At 27.9% G+C, this 16,043-nt stretch overlaps 2 protein-coding genes, 1 long non-coding RNA gene and 1 pseudogene across 3 annotated transcripts; 1 reads left to right on the top strand and 3 right to left on the bottom strand.

Moving 5' to 3' along the window:
* Positions 1-2,567: 2,567 nt before the first annotated feature.
* LOC132933832 (tyrosine-protein phosphatase 3-like) lies at positions 2,568-6,403 on the bottom strand. Its single transcript, XM_061000104.1, is given in 9 exon segments — positions 2,568-2,689; positions 3,406-3,505; positions 3,507-3,575; positions 3,644-3,903; positions 4,235-4,351; positions 5,253-5,357; positions 5,606-5,692; positions 5,819-5,926; positions 6,010-6,403. Coding segments are annotated over 9 exon segments (1,362 nt in total).
* Positions 6,404-11,675: 5,272 nt separating this feature from the next.
* On the bottom strand, positions 11,676-12,441 carry LOC132933923 (tigger transposable element-derived protein 6-like; annotated as a pseudogene).
* A 47-nt stretch (positions 12,442-12,488) lies between these two features.
* Positions 12,489-12,999, bottom strand: LOC132933428 (tigger transposable element-derived protein 6-like). Its single transcript, XM_060999716.1, has 2 exons — positions 12,603-12,999; positions 12,489-12,493 (listed from the first exon to the last, which is right to left on the bottom strand). Exons 1-2 carry the CDS (start codon positions 12,997-12,999, stop codon positions 12,489-12,491), a joined length of 402 nt encoding a protein of 133 aa, XP_060855699.1.
* A 1,387-nt stretch (positions 13,000-14,386) lies between these two features.
* Positions 14,387-15,811, top strand: LOC132933530 (uncharacterized). Its single transcript, XR_009662896.1, has 3 exons — positions 14,387-14,699; positions 14,849-15,043; positions 15,696-15,811. It is a non-coding gene; the product is annotated as an uncharacterized LOC132933530 (long non-coding RNA).
* The last annotated feature ends 232 nt before the right edge of the window (positions 15,812-16,043 follow it).

The following is a 16,043-nucleotide window of genomic DNA, read 5'->3' as shown; positions in this document are numbered from 1 at the left end:
ATGTATGGTTTTTACGGGATAAGCGATAAAAAGTCAATTGATTTTTTTATAATTATTCAAAGTAGCAGACCACGGAGAGGAGAAAATTTCCCGTCAACTGAAACAATTTTCAGCTCAATCTGGCGAATATCGAACATTTTATAAGCAACGGCGTACGCGTATATACGATTCTACGATGTATTCGCCTAATTGAGAATTAATTAAGAAAGAACTAATTATCCCGTAAAAACCATAAATTTCTAAAAAAATTTTGTTTGGTCGATTTTTTTTTTAAAACACAATCCAGATAGTGCAACAGCCTAAGGGAGTCCCGGTGAAAACGATAAAAAAAAAATTAGACCGATTAAACCATTTTTGAAAGAGCTTAACTTTATCATGAACAGTTTGTATGTGTCTCTTAAGGGTATCTTTCCTGTTGAATACCCTGTCGCATTTTTCACATACGTGAATGGGGAGCATATGGGAAGCAATGTGCCTCGACAACCAACATTTGAACAAAAAAATGCTTCCGCACATATGGCAAGTAAAAACATCGTCTCTGGGCGTCTCTTGTTCGGGGCAGTGTTCTTCACTGAAGTCTGAATTTGTCATCAGGCAACCGGCAGCTTGTTCATTCACTTGATTTACTTGAAAATGTCCAATCCCTTTATATTCACATGAATGACACATAGGTACAGTCTTTGTTATTTTTTCCGAAATAATGTGGGCCGTAATATACCGTTATTTCTTCTCCTACTTTGATTTTTTTATTGGCGTTTACTATTGCACTGGTACTTCCTAATGAAAGTATATCTGTATTTGCTTCGCAGTCGTGATTTATGAATGCAGCAGGCCCAAGCAACAGTTTTGTTTCGCCTGTACGTAAGGATTTCACGACTGAATATTGTCTTATGCCATCAGAAAAAAAATCTTCAGTGACGGGTGCCATGGAACCGTATAACTCCGTTATAAGGTTGTTCGTGTAAATGGTTTCTTAGCCACCATTTTGATTCCAAAATCTTCGTCGGTTGGGTATCTATAAGATTTCTGATATTCAAACCGCGAACAAGCTCCAAGAGATTCTATATATTTCTGTCTTTGGAATTTTAATAGATTCCTGTCACTCATGGAGCAAATGCCCACTGGCATAACGCCTGATTTATGTGTTCCAAAGCCGAGAATTGGATCCAAAGTTTCTCGTAAGCAAATGTCATCTACAGTGCAGAGAATTTTCGCTATTTGGTTAACTGGTGCCATTTTAATAAAATGAAATTATATTATACTTATTGTAAATTATTAAAAAAATTAAATTAATTAACTATTTAAAAAAAAAACCTGTGTTATGAATTATAATAATGATAAAGTATTTTTGTCAACAATGACTTGTTACTATGGTTCAAAATTAATGGTTACTAAAATTCAAAATAAACAATAATAATTATTATGTAACAGGGACGTCATTTCAGTTTTTTTTTTGGGTGTGCCATTTTGAAATTTCACCAGGCTATATAAAAATAGAGCGGATCTATAAGGGGGGGGGGGGGTTAGGTTCGATATTCGCCAGATTGAGCTGAAAATTGTTTCAGTTGACGGGGAATTTTCTCCTCTCCGTGGTCTGCTACTTTGAATAATTATGAAAAAATCGATTGACTTTTTATCGCTTATCCCGTAAGAACTAATTATCCCGTAAAAACCATGAAATTTCTAAAAAAATTGTATTTAGTCAATTTTTTTAGTTCAAAGACAATCCAGATGTTGTAACAGCCTAAGAGAGTCCCGGTGAAATTTTTTATTTCCTAAAACGTACTTAAAAAATTAAAATTCACAATAGTTGTTACCTTAACCACTGTAAGTGAACATTAGCAGTATTTTGTAACACTTTAAGATCGATTCGACCGTTTATTAGGCTTGGAACACCAAAAAACTAATTTCTGCCACCGCATTTAATAATATGAATATTCTATCTTCTATAAATATTTTTTCAGAATATTCAGGTCATATACCCAAATATTCATATAATAATCATTGGATGATTATTGCAAATTGCTTAATTCATATTTGAAGAATATTCTTACTAACAATTTTATAGTTATTCTTTGAGTATTCATTGACTAACTAAGATGCTCATAAAATATTATTAGAATATTCATAGCAAACATATGTATTAATCGTAGATTATTCATAATATGTGCTCTTTATACATCCTTACATTCAGCATTATTATAACCAAAACTTGCAAAATAAGCTGACCATATATTTACATCTAGTGATATTCTATGGATATTCTATCTTCTATTAATCTTTTTCAAGAATTCCATATCTCTAAATGTGTTATACCATTATTATAATTATGAGTACTATATTCATAAATCATAATCAATGTTTATATGTTAATGTTAATGTTAATACCTACATAATATAATATAGGTACTATAAATACATCCATCTATATATAGATATGATATTATTATGGTATCTATCTTTAAGATCAAATAAATTTTTTCAACTTTGGTATTTATAATTAATAATATATAAAACATCATAAATTAATAACAAAACTTTTTATTTATAAATCTGAAGTGTTAAAATTATAATGGAATTTCTGCTGCTTGTTTGCACCTTTCGTATGCTTTGATAAGCCAAATACTTGCCACCAGCTCAATTTGTTTAACAGAAGTATTAGCATTGTTGGCGGATGAATGGATAGCCTCTAATAAACATAATAATTTATAATTTTATCAACTAGTTAACCTTTTAAGCCTATTTTATTACCATTGCAAATTTATCATATTATATACAAAGCATGTTAATATTCAAGTATCTATAATAAGAGATGAGTATAAGTAGGTAGTACTTAATAATTATAAGTATAGTCGCAATCAGTTGGCGCCAATCACCTAATTTATCTATGACATATGTCATAGTAGAATTTTTAGATGAGGGAGGGGGAGGCTACTGCAGAGTACTGCAGGATTTACATTAAAACATATAAAAATAAATTTTTAAGTTTTATTAATTAATTTAATTAATGCTTTAATTGCACCTGGTTGATAAATTAAAAAAGGGGGTTATGGGGGCCCTTTGATGTACGATGGAATAATATATTTTTAACACTTTGGTGCTACTGATTGCAACCAACTTACGAACAATATTCTTTTGCATAATTTGCATAATATTTTAACTCACAAATAATAGGTAACAGGAAATAGCCTGTTTTGGATAAAATACTTATTAAATATATTCTAAATAAAATTTGAATAATTTGTTTTCTTTTGACATAATAAGCGGTGTTATTTTTTTTTACAATTTTAACAATAACAATAATTTTACTGTAATTATTTATTGTTTTGTGAAATACTTAAGTCTGGGAATAGGGTTGTATATTGAAAAACAAATTATGAATAAAAAATAATTTAAAATGCTCACTAGTAAGTAATGATGCCAGAATAGTATTGTTCAAAGCAGTTTTGTTATTCTTGTGCCCCGTGTAACTGAAAGATTTAGCATAATCATTGGTTATTATTTATTAACTTTCTTAATATCCGTCTGACTGACTCTTTAAAATTAGATCCACCAAGCAAGGCCAACATTTTCACCTAAATTTCAAACAAATTTTTATACACAATTATTTAGATTAATGTTATAATTGCCTATAATAACTTACCATTTTATAATATAATGTTTTATTGTTTATCAAAGTTTCTTTAAAGTTTGTTAGTGATAACTCATTTGATATCGGAAGCATTACACATACATTTTCAAATTCATCATTAGTAGCTGATGATACTGCAATAGATGAAGTTTGTTTATCTTGCTTCTCTTGAATGTTGTTTACTACCATCATTATTGTATGAAGGTAGTCGCCTTGTTCTTTACATCTGGCGTTTAAAGTAATAAGTTGTCTTAAGATCTGTGTTTCAACTTCTATAATAATAATCATAATAATATATTTAGGTATGTGGGAGTGTAAATTACCTAATAAGAACATTTAAAACTGAACCAATGCAACCAGCAGGCTGACACCAATGTTTCATGTTTAAAAAATTATACATTTGCTTATTATTTAACATACAATTATTTTAGTATTTTTAAAAGTGGGTACAGCATTTTTTTACTACGTAAATACCTAATAGGTAGGTTAGCTGGAATATTTAATAGAAATATCTGATTAGAATTATAACTAAGCTAATTATAATGTAAATTATTAACATTTAAAAAAATATTGTACAACAATTTTTCAAATTCTTTGAACTACCTGAAGAAATGTGAGTTTTCTGTTTGTTTTGTGGAACTGACACTAAACTCCCAAAATCTATATCATTCAGATTAATTTCTTGCATGGTCACTGCAGTTTGATTATTAACTGTGTCTTCTAAATCAAGAATAATTTAAAATTACATTTTACTTATAATGTATGAAGTAGAGAAATTCATTAAAAACCATATAATTGTCTAATGTTGATAAACATGTACAGTAAAATTTAAAATATATATATCTAGATAAATATTTAAGATTAAAGCAAAGAACACAAGATCTTGTGAAATAATAAATTAAACAAATACTATTATTTAATTCAATGTAAATGTAGTGTTTAGGATTTGAACAATTTGTAAAAATTCAAAATAAAATCATTGGTTAGTGGGGAACACTAAAGGGGACTATAGTCAACAAAAATTTAGGAGCATTCAGGAGTTTTCACCAAAGTCTAACCAAACTGTTTTAAGGCCCCCACAAGGACTAATATCTAAACATATATTATATTTTTCTTTCACACACCTACTTGTTTATTAACAGTTAATGGGATGTAAAAACAAATTCCTCCTAAGAAAAAAAATACTACCTACACATATTATGCTTGCTTAGTAAAAAGAAATTTCAATTCATATCCTGAAATGTTAAAAAAAAATGTATTTAAATTTTAAAGTTATTTTATTTTTATATATTTCATTTAAAAGACAAATAAAAACGAATTTATATTGAATATTGCGATAAAAAATGTCTTGTTAAGCGTCCTCCCCCCTAGACTTCGGAGACTTAAATTAGAGACACCTCATAATCTTGCCTTAAATAAGAAGGACGGCTCTGTCTAACCACTGAATGAAATTAAGTCAAATTACATTAATTAGTATTTTAAATAACAAATATTAATATTCTTTGGGACTAGATCCACACTTTGCATTACACTTTGTATATTTAAGGGGTACCTAATATAATTTAAAAGTATGTTGTATACAAAATAAGTTTTATGTTCAAAAATGTTTAAATAACCGTACCTGGAAAATTGTAGTTTTGGTTTTTGTTACCACTAACAGATGGCAAATTGTCTGATCCATTACTAACCCCAATGTCATTGTTATCAATAACTGTAAATGATTCATCTAAGGATTATAATTTATATTAATACACTGATTAGATGATTATTTATCATTTTAGTTATATTGCTTCACTCAAGTCAAATATGAACTGTCTTTAACAATTAAAATCACTAATGATATATTATGTGAAATTAAAAATTAAACCATTGCAGAGAAATTTATATAATTAATATATAGGTACATTTTTTAATTATTGAAGCTAATGTAAACCTTACTTGGTATTATTACCAATAAAAATATTCTTATTATACCTGAAGAGACATTGTTTTGATTATTAGATATTATACATCTAAAACCATCACTGAGATCAATATTTTGGTTATCTTCGTCATTGATAACTGCAAACAACAAAAACAATTATTTAAGATAGATAGAAGAACTTAATTTAAAAGCTAAACAATTGATTGCCTAACATGTATCATATTCAAATCATGCATGATATAATTAAAAAAAAAACAACATACCAAAAATGTTTTGATTTTCATTAGATACCATGTTTAAATCATCATTTAGACTACATTCTATATTATGTGAAACATCTACACTGGATTCTGTTTCTTTAAAATCATTTTCTAAAAAAAAAAAAAAAATTGTATTTTAATATAGTATAAAGGTATCTTAGGAAAAATAAATGAATTAATAAAGTATATCTTACTTTTGAATTTTGGGAATGGTGGCAGATCTGATAGTTTTTCATCACTACTTGGTCCACTGCTACAATCAATTTGTTTATTCTTTTTTTTGCGTTTAGTTGATGTTTTTTTAGCAGTTAGTTGTTCACTTTCTGATGAACTTTGGGCTAGGGTCTCATTAGCAAATTTAGAAGCATCCTTATACACAGTAAACATTTTGTTGCATATGACTTTTATGGGATATAATTTCCAATCTTTTTCTGGATTTGCACGGTTTTTTATGGCCGATTGCAATTTAATTGAACCAAATTTTAAAGGCCAGAAACATGCTTCAAAGTTCTTAATCCAATTACTTGGAATTACTTCAATTATATTTTTTTCATTTTTAAATTTAACAACATACCAGCCGGCAGACATCTTTTAATGATTAGTAACTGTAACTTAATAATATAAATTGTATTTACTGAATATATATATATGGTTAATTAATTATGTACAGAAATGTTAGCTCAATCTATATATAATATATTATTCTTCACTCTTCAGTATGAAGTAGTGGCATTACTACAAACCCTTTAGCATGAGGTAAACGAATTAATTTATGAAGAATGTTTGGCAATGGCCAATATGAAAAACATTCACTTAAACCATCAACAAGATGAATGCCAATTAATGAAGAATTCAAAGGTTTTGTGTACAAGTTATTTACATTGTTATATTTTCGACCTATAACAACAACTTGATCCAGTTTCTTACAGTAAGCAAAATTTGAAATTTCGATTATCGAATTACAATCTAATTTACAACAAGAATTCTGTAAATTGATACTTAATTTAAAATTGGAAAACATAACTTCTTTAAATTGAGGATCAGTAGTACCATCTATTAAAATTCCATCACTGTGTTATTTTTTGAATTCAAAACTACCTTTTTTTATTTTATGTTCTAGTAATGTGTGTAAAGTACTTTCTTCTGATAAACGTCGAACTATTTGAGATAAAACATTATTATGTGTTCTTAAAAGTTTTTTAATTTTTTGAAGGTAATTTTCAGAAGAAAAGTTACTAAATAAATTTAAGTTTCCATATTTTCTAGCATCGTCAGTAAGATGTAAAAGGTTGTGAAAATTATGGGATAATATTTGAGGACCATAAATTAATTTAGATGATAGAACAAAATGATTTAATAGCTCTTCAGCGTAATCGGTCATTGTTTTCATTAATAAATCTGACAATAAAATACGTATAGCTACATGAAGAGTTAAAAAATGTTCATACTTATTTTTATCTAAATTATTTTCTAAAACAATAACTCCAGTATATAAAAGAAATTGTCTTAATTCTGTAGATAAGGCAAATGCCGAATAATAATAACATCGTAGACCACCTGGTTCACATAACAAATTAACACTCAGTTTCCTCCATCTTTCAAATTACCGTGATAAAATATGATCACACACCACCCACCCACCTGCCATATCGTGTCCAGTCCATACTATCTTAGTTCATGATAACACCTAATGTATAATAAAACCATAGATATTTAAGAATGGATAGGTCATTTGTGCTTATCATACGGGAATGAACATGGAAATATTTTGAGGTTATGTGTTAAGATATATATATAATTTATGATAAGACCTCTGCCAGAATAAGATTCAATGATAAAAACAGTCTTTCTCTCTTCCCCATTCCGGCATACTTCTCTCTATTTTATTAATGTAGCCATGGCCTAAGCATCATTTAATATATATGAATAAAACACGCTTCACACGGTTATCAAATAGGGATAAATTTGATAATAAAGCCGATAAAAAAAATATACAAATTACATACATGAATATTTTATTAATTTTTAATAGTAATCATATCGGAGCACAGGATCATTTATGAAGGGCCAATTGTTTATTCTATTGTGTTAGGGCCACCGCACACTAGAAAAGCAAAACTGCTTGAAGCCATTTGTGTAATCTTATTCCAAGTTGACTTGGTCATAATAAAACAGCATATGTAGCACACCAAAAAAGCAAAAAAGTAAAATCATATTTAGTCACCAACATGTCTTCCGACGAAGAGGACGTTGTTGTGTCTATTTTGTGGTCTTTGTTGTTGGAAACTGAACACCGTGAAAAACCAAAAAAAATGTGGATTCATCTTTTAAATGAAAAACGTACAAAAAGTAACTTAATTCAATCTTTTTTATGTGAACTTCGTAATGACGAGCTGAAATTTAAAAAAATTACGCGTGTAAGTTCCGAAACCTTTGATTATATTTTGAAAATAATAACCGAAGAAATTCAAAAACCTGATACCAACTTCAGAATGAGTATTAAACCAGATGAAAAATTATTAGTCACTCTATGGTAAGTAAAATTAAATTAAATAAAGTTTAATTAATTATAAAATAAATTTGATTAAATATAAACAAGTTGCCGCTTTTGATTTATTAGGTATGCATTTATAATACGTACTCATCAAATATTATAGGTAGATACCAACCTATAACAAAAATTAATTTTCAAGTGTTCTATGCATAATAGTTTCTTATTTTAAAATATGTGTGTAGGAAATAAAGAAATACACTTTTAAAATTGATCTTGAGGACATTTTTACTATAAAACATAACTTATTTATTATATTAACATTAGTTTTTAATCACGTACTTAATTAAATACTTTAATTGTGTTCGTTATTTGAAAAAAATAACAAAGATACTAGATAATATGATGGTCATGAAGTTAGCCCCCCCACTTTGGCGGATTCACTTCAAACCAGTGGCAATATTTAGCAAATTAATTGCAAATAATTGGAAATTGGTTTTTAGGATTTGCAAATTTAGTGCACGCTCGCAAACTAAAAAAATGATTTGGGGGGGCTAACTTCATGCAGCCCCCTCACTTTGTCCGATCCGTTCCAAACCAACGCCAATATTTAGCAAATTAATTGCAAATAATTGCAAATTGGTTTTTAGAATTTGCAAATCAAAATTGGAATTTTGGCGAATTTTTTTACAAATTTGGTCAGCCTCCCCACTTCGTCCGATCCGTTCCAAACCAACGCCAATATTTAGCAAATTAATTGCAAATTGGTTTTTAGAATTTGCAAATCAAAATTGGAATTTTGGTGAATTTTTTAAAAAATCGATAAAAGTCGCATTTTTTTTACACATAATAGAAGTTGGAGTTAATTCGCTTGACACGTCATAAGGCTCTTCCACAGTATTTAGAATTTCAGATTCTTCTAAGTTTAAATCTGATGTTTCGTTTAAATCATCTTCAATGAGATTACTAACCATGCTTTTATGTTGCATCATATAGTCTGTCAGAAACGCCATATTGTCGTATAAGTACCATTTCCTTTTTTTTGATGCACCCGATCCTGATGGAATTTTTTTCTGTTCACGTAACTGTCTGGAAAATGAATTACGTAAAGTAGTCCATTTTGTTTTACATTCTGAAACTAAAATATAAATACATTTTGAAGGCTTCAATATAATAATAATATATAATACTTTATGGTAACGGAGCATAATATAGGTATTATTCATTTTTTTTTGTTTTTTTTTTTTAAAAAATGTCGATACATTTTTTTTGGCTGCGTTAAAATATTTGAAAATTGAGCCCCTGCTCAAGTATCAACTTCATAATATTAAATTACAATGTTTAAAAATTAATTTAAGGTGTAAGCCTGCGAATCATTAAATGTATTTTTAATGTATTAAATCAACTGTCTAATATACAATATATATATTGTATATTAGAATATATAATATTCTTATATTATAATATATTTAACTCTACTTCATACTTAATTTTTTTTTTAAACTGTTATTACAGCTATCTGGCGACTGGTGAACGTTTTCAACGTCTTCACTACCATTTCCGTTTGGGAGCTACAACTATTGGAATAATTGTCGCTTCTGTATGTTCAGCGATATGGAAATTACTATCACCTATCTACTTACCATCGCCAAAGAAAGATGATTGGATTAAAATAGCAAACGATTTTTATGAAATATGGAACTTTCCAAACTGCATTGGTGCAATTGATGGTAAACATATTTCTATTATATGCCCTCCGGGGGCTGGATCGGAGTATTACAATTACAAGGGGTTTCATTCAATTGTACTGCAAGCAGTAGTTGATGCTCACGCTAAGTTTATTGTGATAGATGTTGGAGATTATGGTCGGTCTAGTGATAGTGGGATTTTCAAAGAATCTCAATTTGGTAAACAATTATTTCAAAATAAATTATATTTGCCAGCACCCAAAAAAATTAATCAAAATATTAATGAAGATTTCCCCTTTGTATTTGTTGGCGATGAGGCTTACCCACTATTACCTAATTTGATGAGACCTTTCCCTCGTAGAAATTTAACAAACGAAAAACGTATATACAATTATCGACAATCCTGTGCGAGAAGAATAGTTGAATGTGCATTTGGAATTATGGTAAAAAGGTTTAATGTATTAGAAAATAAAATGCTAGTCGGCCCTGAAAAAGCTACAAAAATAACTCAGGCAGTTTGTGTACTTCACAATTTAATTATGACTAGAGAAGCTAACTTTGCTGAAGTTCATAATCAAATTGAAAATAGTAATGATCAAATGGGGATTAGAAACACTACAAACATTGTTAATCATAATAGATGTTCTACAGCAGCTATTGAACTACGAAAAAAATTTATGGACTACTTCAATTCAGAAAATGGCTCAGTCCCTTGGCAAGACTAATATTTAGTATAAAAATATAGATATTAAGTGTATTAATAATTAATTATATTATAATAATTGTATAATATAATAAAATAAAATATATTATAATATTTTAATATTATTATTAATTTTTATTTTTTTAAGTATTTTATTTTATGTGTTGTAATAATGAAAAAATACAAGATTGTAATACATTTTATAGTATAATATTTATACCTAGTTAAAAAAAATTATTTTACATACCTGGAGCTTTTAATAAACTAGATATTTCTGTCCATAATTTGTCCTGAATATCTCTATTACTATGTTGTTTATCTTTATAGTTATAAATGGACGATCTTTGTTGGACTAGTGTTATTAATGTTTCCAGATCAAAAGTTTCAGCTGCCATATTGTAGCCTTTCAGATGTCTTTTCTGGTGTCTAAAGTTAAAATAAAATAAGAATTATATAAATTTTTATTTTTTCACAAATATGCGTTATGTATACGAGTGCTACAAAATATGGTTAGAGGTGTAGTTTTTAAATTTTGTACAGAGTACAGAAATAATCTTTATAAATAAATGTTGACTTTTTAGTTTGTTAAAAAAAAAAATATTTAATAAATACATTCTAAAATTAAAATAATGTTTTTTATTTACATCAGTCAAATATTATTTTAAGTTATTTTAATGTACAGTGAAACCTCTATATAGTGGACAGCCACGGGAATTTAAAATTGTCCATTATAGAGAGTTGTCCACTATTGAGAAAACCTCTACTTAGTGGACATTTGCAAAAAATTACTAAATGTCCACTATAGGGAGACACTATAGGAAATTGCAGGTTATATGTACACTGTATATGAACATATACATTGGAATATTAATTTATTATTTATTATGTATAATATTATATTATAAATATGTATATGTATATTGTATGTAGTATAAAAATGCTTATAAAAATGTTTAATGATTATGTAAAATTAAAAAAATCTGTAATTTTTTTTTGTGTAAATTTTTTCTGCTCTTCACAATGAATTTGTAAATTGGCTACCATTGATAATGCGATTTCATCTTCTTTATTTTTAAAATATGTTTTTAAATTATTTATTGTTTTCCAAACTTCTTCAAACGTTGGATTGTATATCGAATCGTCTTCATCTTCTTCTTCTTGTTCTTCGAGTTGTTCGGTTTCTTTTTCACTAAAATTGTCTAGATTACAATTGATTATATCTGTCTGATATGATTAATGTATTGTCTTCTGTAAGGATATTATTATCTATAGAAACATAGTCCTCAATTTCGATAATACTCGGTACAAGTTCTGAGAATAAGTCCAAATTCGCAACATTGTCATTTTCCATTACATATTCTGCTGTATCGATCGAAAAAAATCCCGACTTTTTAAAACAATTTTTGACTGTCTCTGGTTTTATATTTTTTAATGCGGATTTTATCCAAAAAATTGCATCTAAAACGTTTATAGATTTGTTTTCTACATTCTGATCAACTCTAGATAAAATATGACGAAATAATCGTTGGCGATAATGAACTTTAAAATTTTTAATAATTCCTTGATCTAGTGGTTGGCAAATCGAAGTCGTATTTGGAGGTAGGAATATTAGTTTTATATTTTTTAAGTTTAATGTATCAGGATGTGAGCTAGCATTATCTAGAAATAAAATAATTTTTCTATTTCCCATCTCCATTTTTCTGTTAAAACACATTAGCCAATCTGTCATTAAATTTCGATTCATCCATGCCTTACGGTTAGCTTTCCAATTAACACCTAACGTTGATACATTTACACTTTTGAAACAACGTGGTTTTAGTGATTTTCCTATTATTAACGGAGTTTCAAATTCCCAGATCATATTTACACATAGTAAAACCGTTAATCGATCTTTAGCTATTTTACCTCCACGACAAATTTTGTTTTTTAAACACAATGTTTTATCAGGAAGTGCTCGAAAAAATAAACCTGTTTCATCACAATTGAATATATTTTTTGGTTCATAATCTGAAATTAATGTTTTCAATTTTTCTAACCACTTTTCTACGACACTTGTATCAACAGAGTTACCTTCACCACATATATTTTTAAAAGAAATGTTATGACGTTCTCGGAATTTTTGAAGCCAACCATTTGAAGCTTTAAAATTTTCTAGACCTACCTCATTTGCAACTTCTCGTGCTTTCTCTTGGAGCAATGGTCCAGAAACAGGTAAATTATATGAACGGGCTCTACAGAACCATTCAAATGTAACTTTATCTACAAGTGCTCCATCCGATGTCTTCGAAAATTTTCTCCTCATATCTTCATTGCCGTTCTCAGCGTAATATTTTTTCAAATTACACCCATCTTGTAAAATGTTATTCACCTGTATTTTTCATTAAATGATTTTTAGATAAATTAAAACAAAATATGTATGTGCTTAAATTAAATATTTAAATTTACCTGTGACTTGCTTATGCAAAATCGTTCGGCTAAAACACGTACACTTAGATTTTCTGTTTCCTTGGTTTTAATAATATTTAATTTTTCTTTTATTATTATTCATTTTAACGCAGGTACGTGTTCACACAATGTGCTGCACACAACTAACGACCGAACACATAACCGAACCATTAGTAATTTTTGGAATAGGAAAACCATTAAGATAAGATAAAATATGAACGAATATAACAGATAAATATAGTATTTTTATTAAACGTTTTCGAAATGTACATGTATTGTGTCCATTTATGAGAGGTAATTTTTAATTTGGTACCAGTTTATTATGTCCACGTCCACTATTAGGAGTGTCCACTACTAAGAGGTTATAACTCCTATTATACGCATACATTTTTGCCGGGGAATTTAGAAGTGTCCACTATTGGGAAGGGTCCACTATTGAGAGGTGTCCATTAATAGAGGTTTCACTGTATAACTAAATATGTAGATATTTAGATACTACTAAATCTCTAATTATTTTGATAGTTGAAATTAATTTGAATACTATTCAAATCATCGTCAATTGTAATTGAAAATATTATAATATTATATATATTTTATTTTAAAATTATTTTCTGTATATATAAATAAATAATAATATAAATAATAAAAACAAATAATAATATATTCATAATTACCTCGATAAAATAGTACGTATTATTATATATTTTATCGTAACCGGTACAGGATATGATCATGCAACGACGCGACGGGCAGTAGCTCTTCACTAATAAAATAATTAAAATAATAATCGAAAACACATAAAACTTTTTGTTTTGACTAGCCAAAATAGCGCATGTTCTATCTGGTCGAAACATGACTATAAATGACTAAATAGGCAAAAATGCTTTATTTTGACTATGACCAGTGGTTAAAGTGAGGGGGGACGGAGGGGGACGGAGTCCCCCTTCTTATTTACGGTAAGATTATGCGTCCCCTTTAATTTAAGTCTCCAAAGTCCGGGGGGACGCTACCAAATTTTAGTAATGTATAAAATAGCTCACTCATCCACACACACACATCGATTATTCACCGAATTTAAACGTATTTTATTTCGCGTCAATAATCTCCATGTTTCTAATGATAGGGGCGCGTGCAATATGTGATTATTAAATAATAAATTATAGTGACTAATATAGTGTATAGTGGTGTCTAATTATAGATACACGGTCGCTCGTGTAGATAGCCTGATAACACGTACTCGGGCTATACGTAGAAACATACGAACGCCAGAACGTGGGAATACCGTTTAGCGAGACACACAATAGTCAATAATATAACATAAATGATAAATCATAATATTCATAATACTATTGATATTTATTATTTAATGCTCTATTATTGATATGATATTGAGAATGGTTGTCATAGTGTGATTAACGATTTTAATGAGTAATGACCAATAAATAATTTTATTAGTTAATACTTACCATCAGTTGACAGTTGGTAAGTTTTCATTTTTTTGATTTTGGTGTTACCTATAGTGTACTTTTTACAAGTTATTACGATATAATATAGTAGGTAAGTTAATAAGTTTTAATAATTTATATTTTTATTGAAGATCTTTATAATTAAAATAAATATATTCCAAACCACATTTATATTCTAAATTAATTTCATTGGTAAGTTTGTTAATTGTTATTGAGTTACCTAGTTTTTAATTTATACAGAATTGTATCATGGCTGGCCTACTAAAATACAAATTTACCAAGATCAAAAAGACTGATGGTAGTGAGAATGTTGCACAAATTATTCAAAGTCCATGTACAGAAAATACGGTCTCTTCTGTCAAAAAATATGTCGCTGAAATACCAATAATACCAGACTCTAAATCAGAGTTTCCTGAATGCTGGGATTTTAAGCAGGTAGATATAAGTTATTTGATATGAATAGGGTAGAGGACTTATAGTAGTTTTAGCTCTAAAAAGTCACCAATTTATTTATTTATTTTGTATATTTAAGTGTAATACATTTAAGTATACAAAATAAATTAATAAATCTAATTAATTATGAATAAAACTTACTAATTGAATGTATGAACAATGAACTACTTACTTTATACAATATTGTTTAGGTTTTATAAATTTCAAAATTGTTGTTACTTTTACAAGTTATATATAATTATTTTATATTTAGTATTTAGCACCTAACACTAAATTAAAATTAATATATTTTTTAAAATTGTTAAGTAGGTATATAAAATATTTATTTTACAAATTCCTTTTATTATGTACAATTTAATATAGCAAATGATGAGTATTTGATAAAATATGGTATCAAGATATAAACATAATATAAAAATATCTAAACCTCTATCAGGATATTTAACATACCTTTTTTTTGCAATTAAAATTTTAAAATTTTAAGATATTAACTAAGTTTTGATATTAATTATTAGTATAGGTAATGTACCTATAGCCATTGATAAAATATAGGTACTATATATACTATAGCATATGAATACATTTAAATAAATATTATTATCAAACTGTTAGAATGTCTGTTCTATTTTTTTAGATTACTTATTTTACTTAAGAATATCCTTGGATTTATTTTAAAAATAAACATATTGGATGTAAGATCTGTAGAGATGTAAATCAAAATTTATTAAATCAAAAAGGATCACATGTGGCATCTGAATGGTCTAATGGAGAAGTTTATTCATCAGGTTCAATAAATTCAATCCCAACATCTATATTAAAACTTGGATATTATCAGGGAAAAGAACTGCAGATGAACAATGTTGTCCAAAAAGAAAAAAGAAAGATGAAGAAGAATCTTATACATCTTTATGGTTATGTTTAGATAAATAGTTACACATACTGGCTATACTTGTACTTATAACATTTACATAGCTTATGTCAC

The sequence above is a fragment of the Metopolophium dirhodum genome, chromosome 1, assembly GCF_019925205.1.
Source record: "Metopolophium dirhodum isolate CAU chromosome 1, ASM1992520v1, whole genome shotgun sequence".
NCBI lineage: Eukaryota > Metazoa > Arthropoda > Insecta > Hemiptera > Aphididae > Metopolophium > Metopolophium dirhodum.
Note: the sequence above shows the minus strand (reverse complement) of the source record. Positions and strands in the feature narration are given on the sequence as shown.

Coding starts and splice junctions, on each gene's coding strand:
- LOC132933428 (XM_060999716.1), bottom strand. CDS start 12,999: ATGAGGAGAAAATTTTCGAAGACATCGGATGGAGCACTTGTAGATAAA.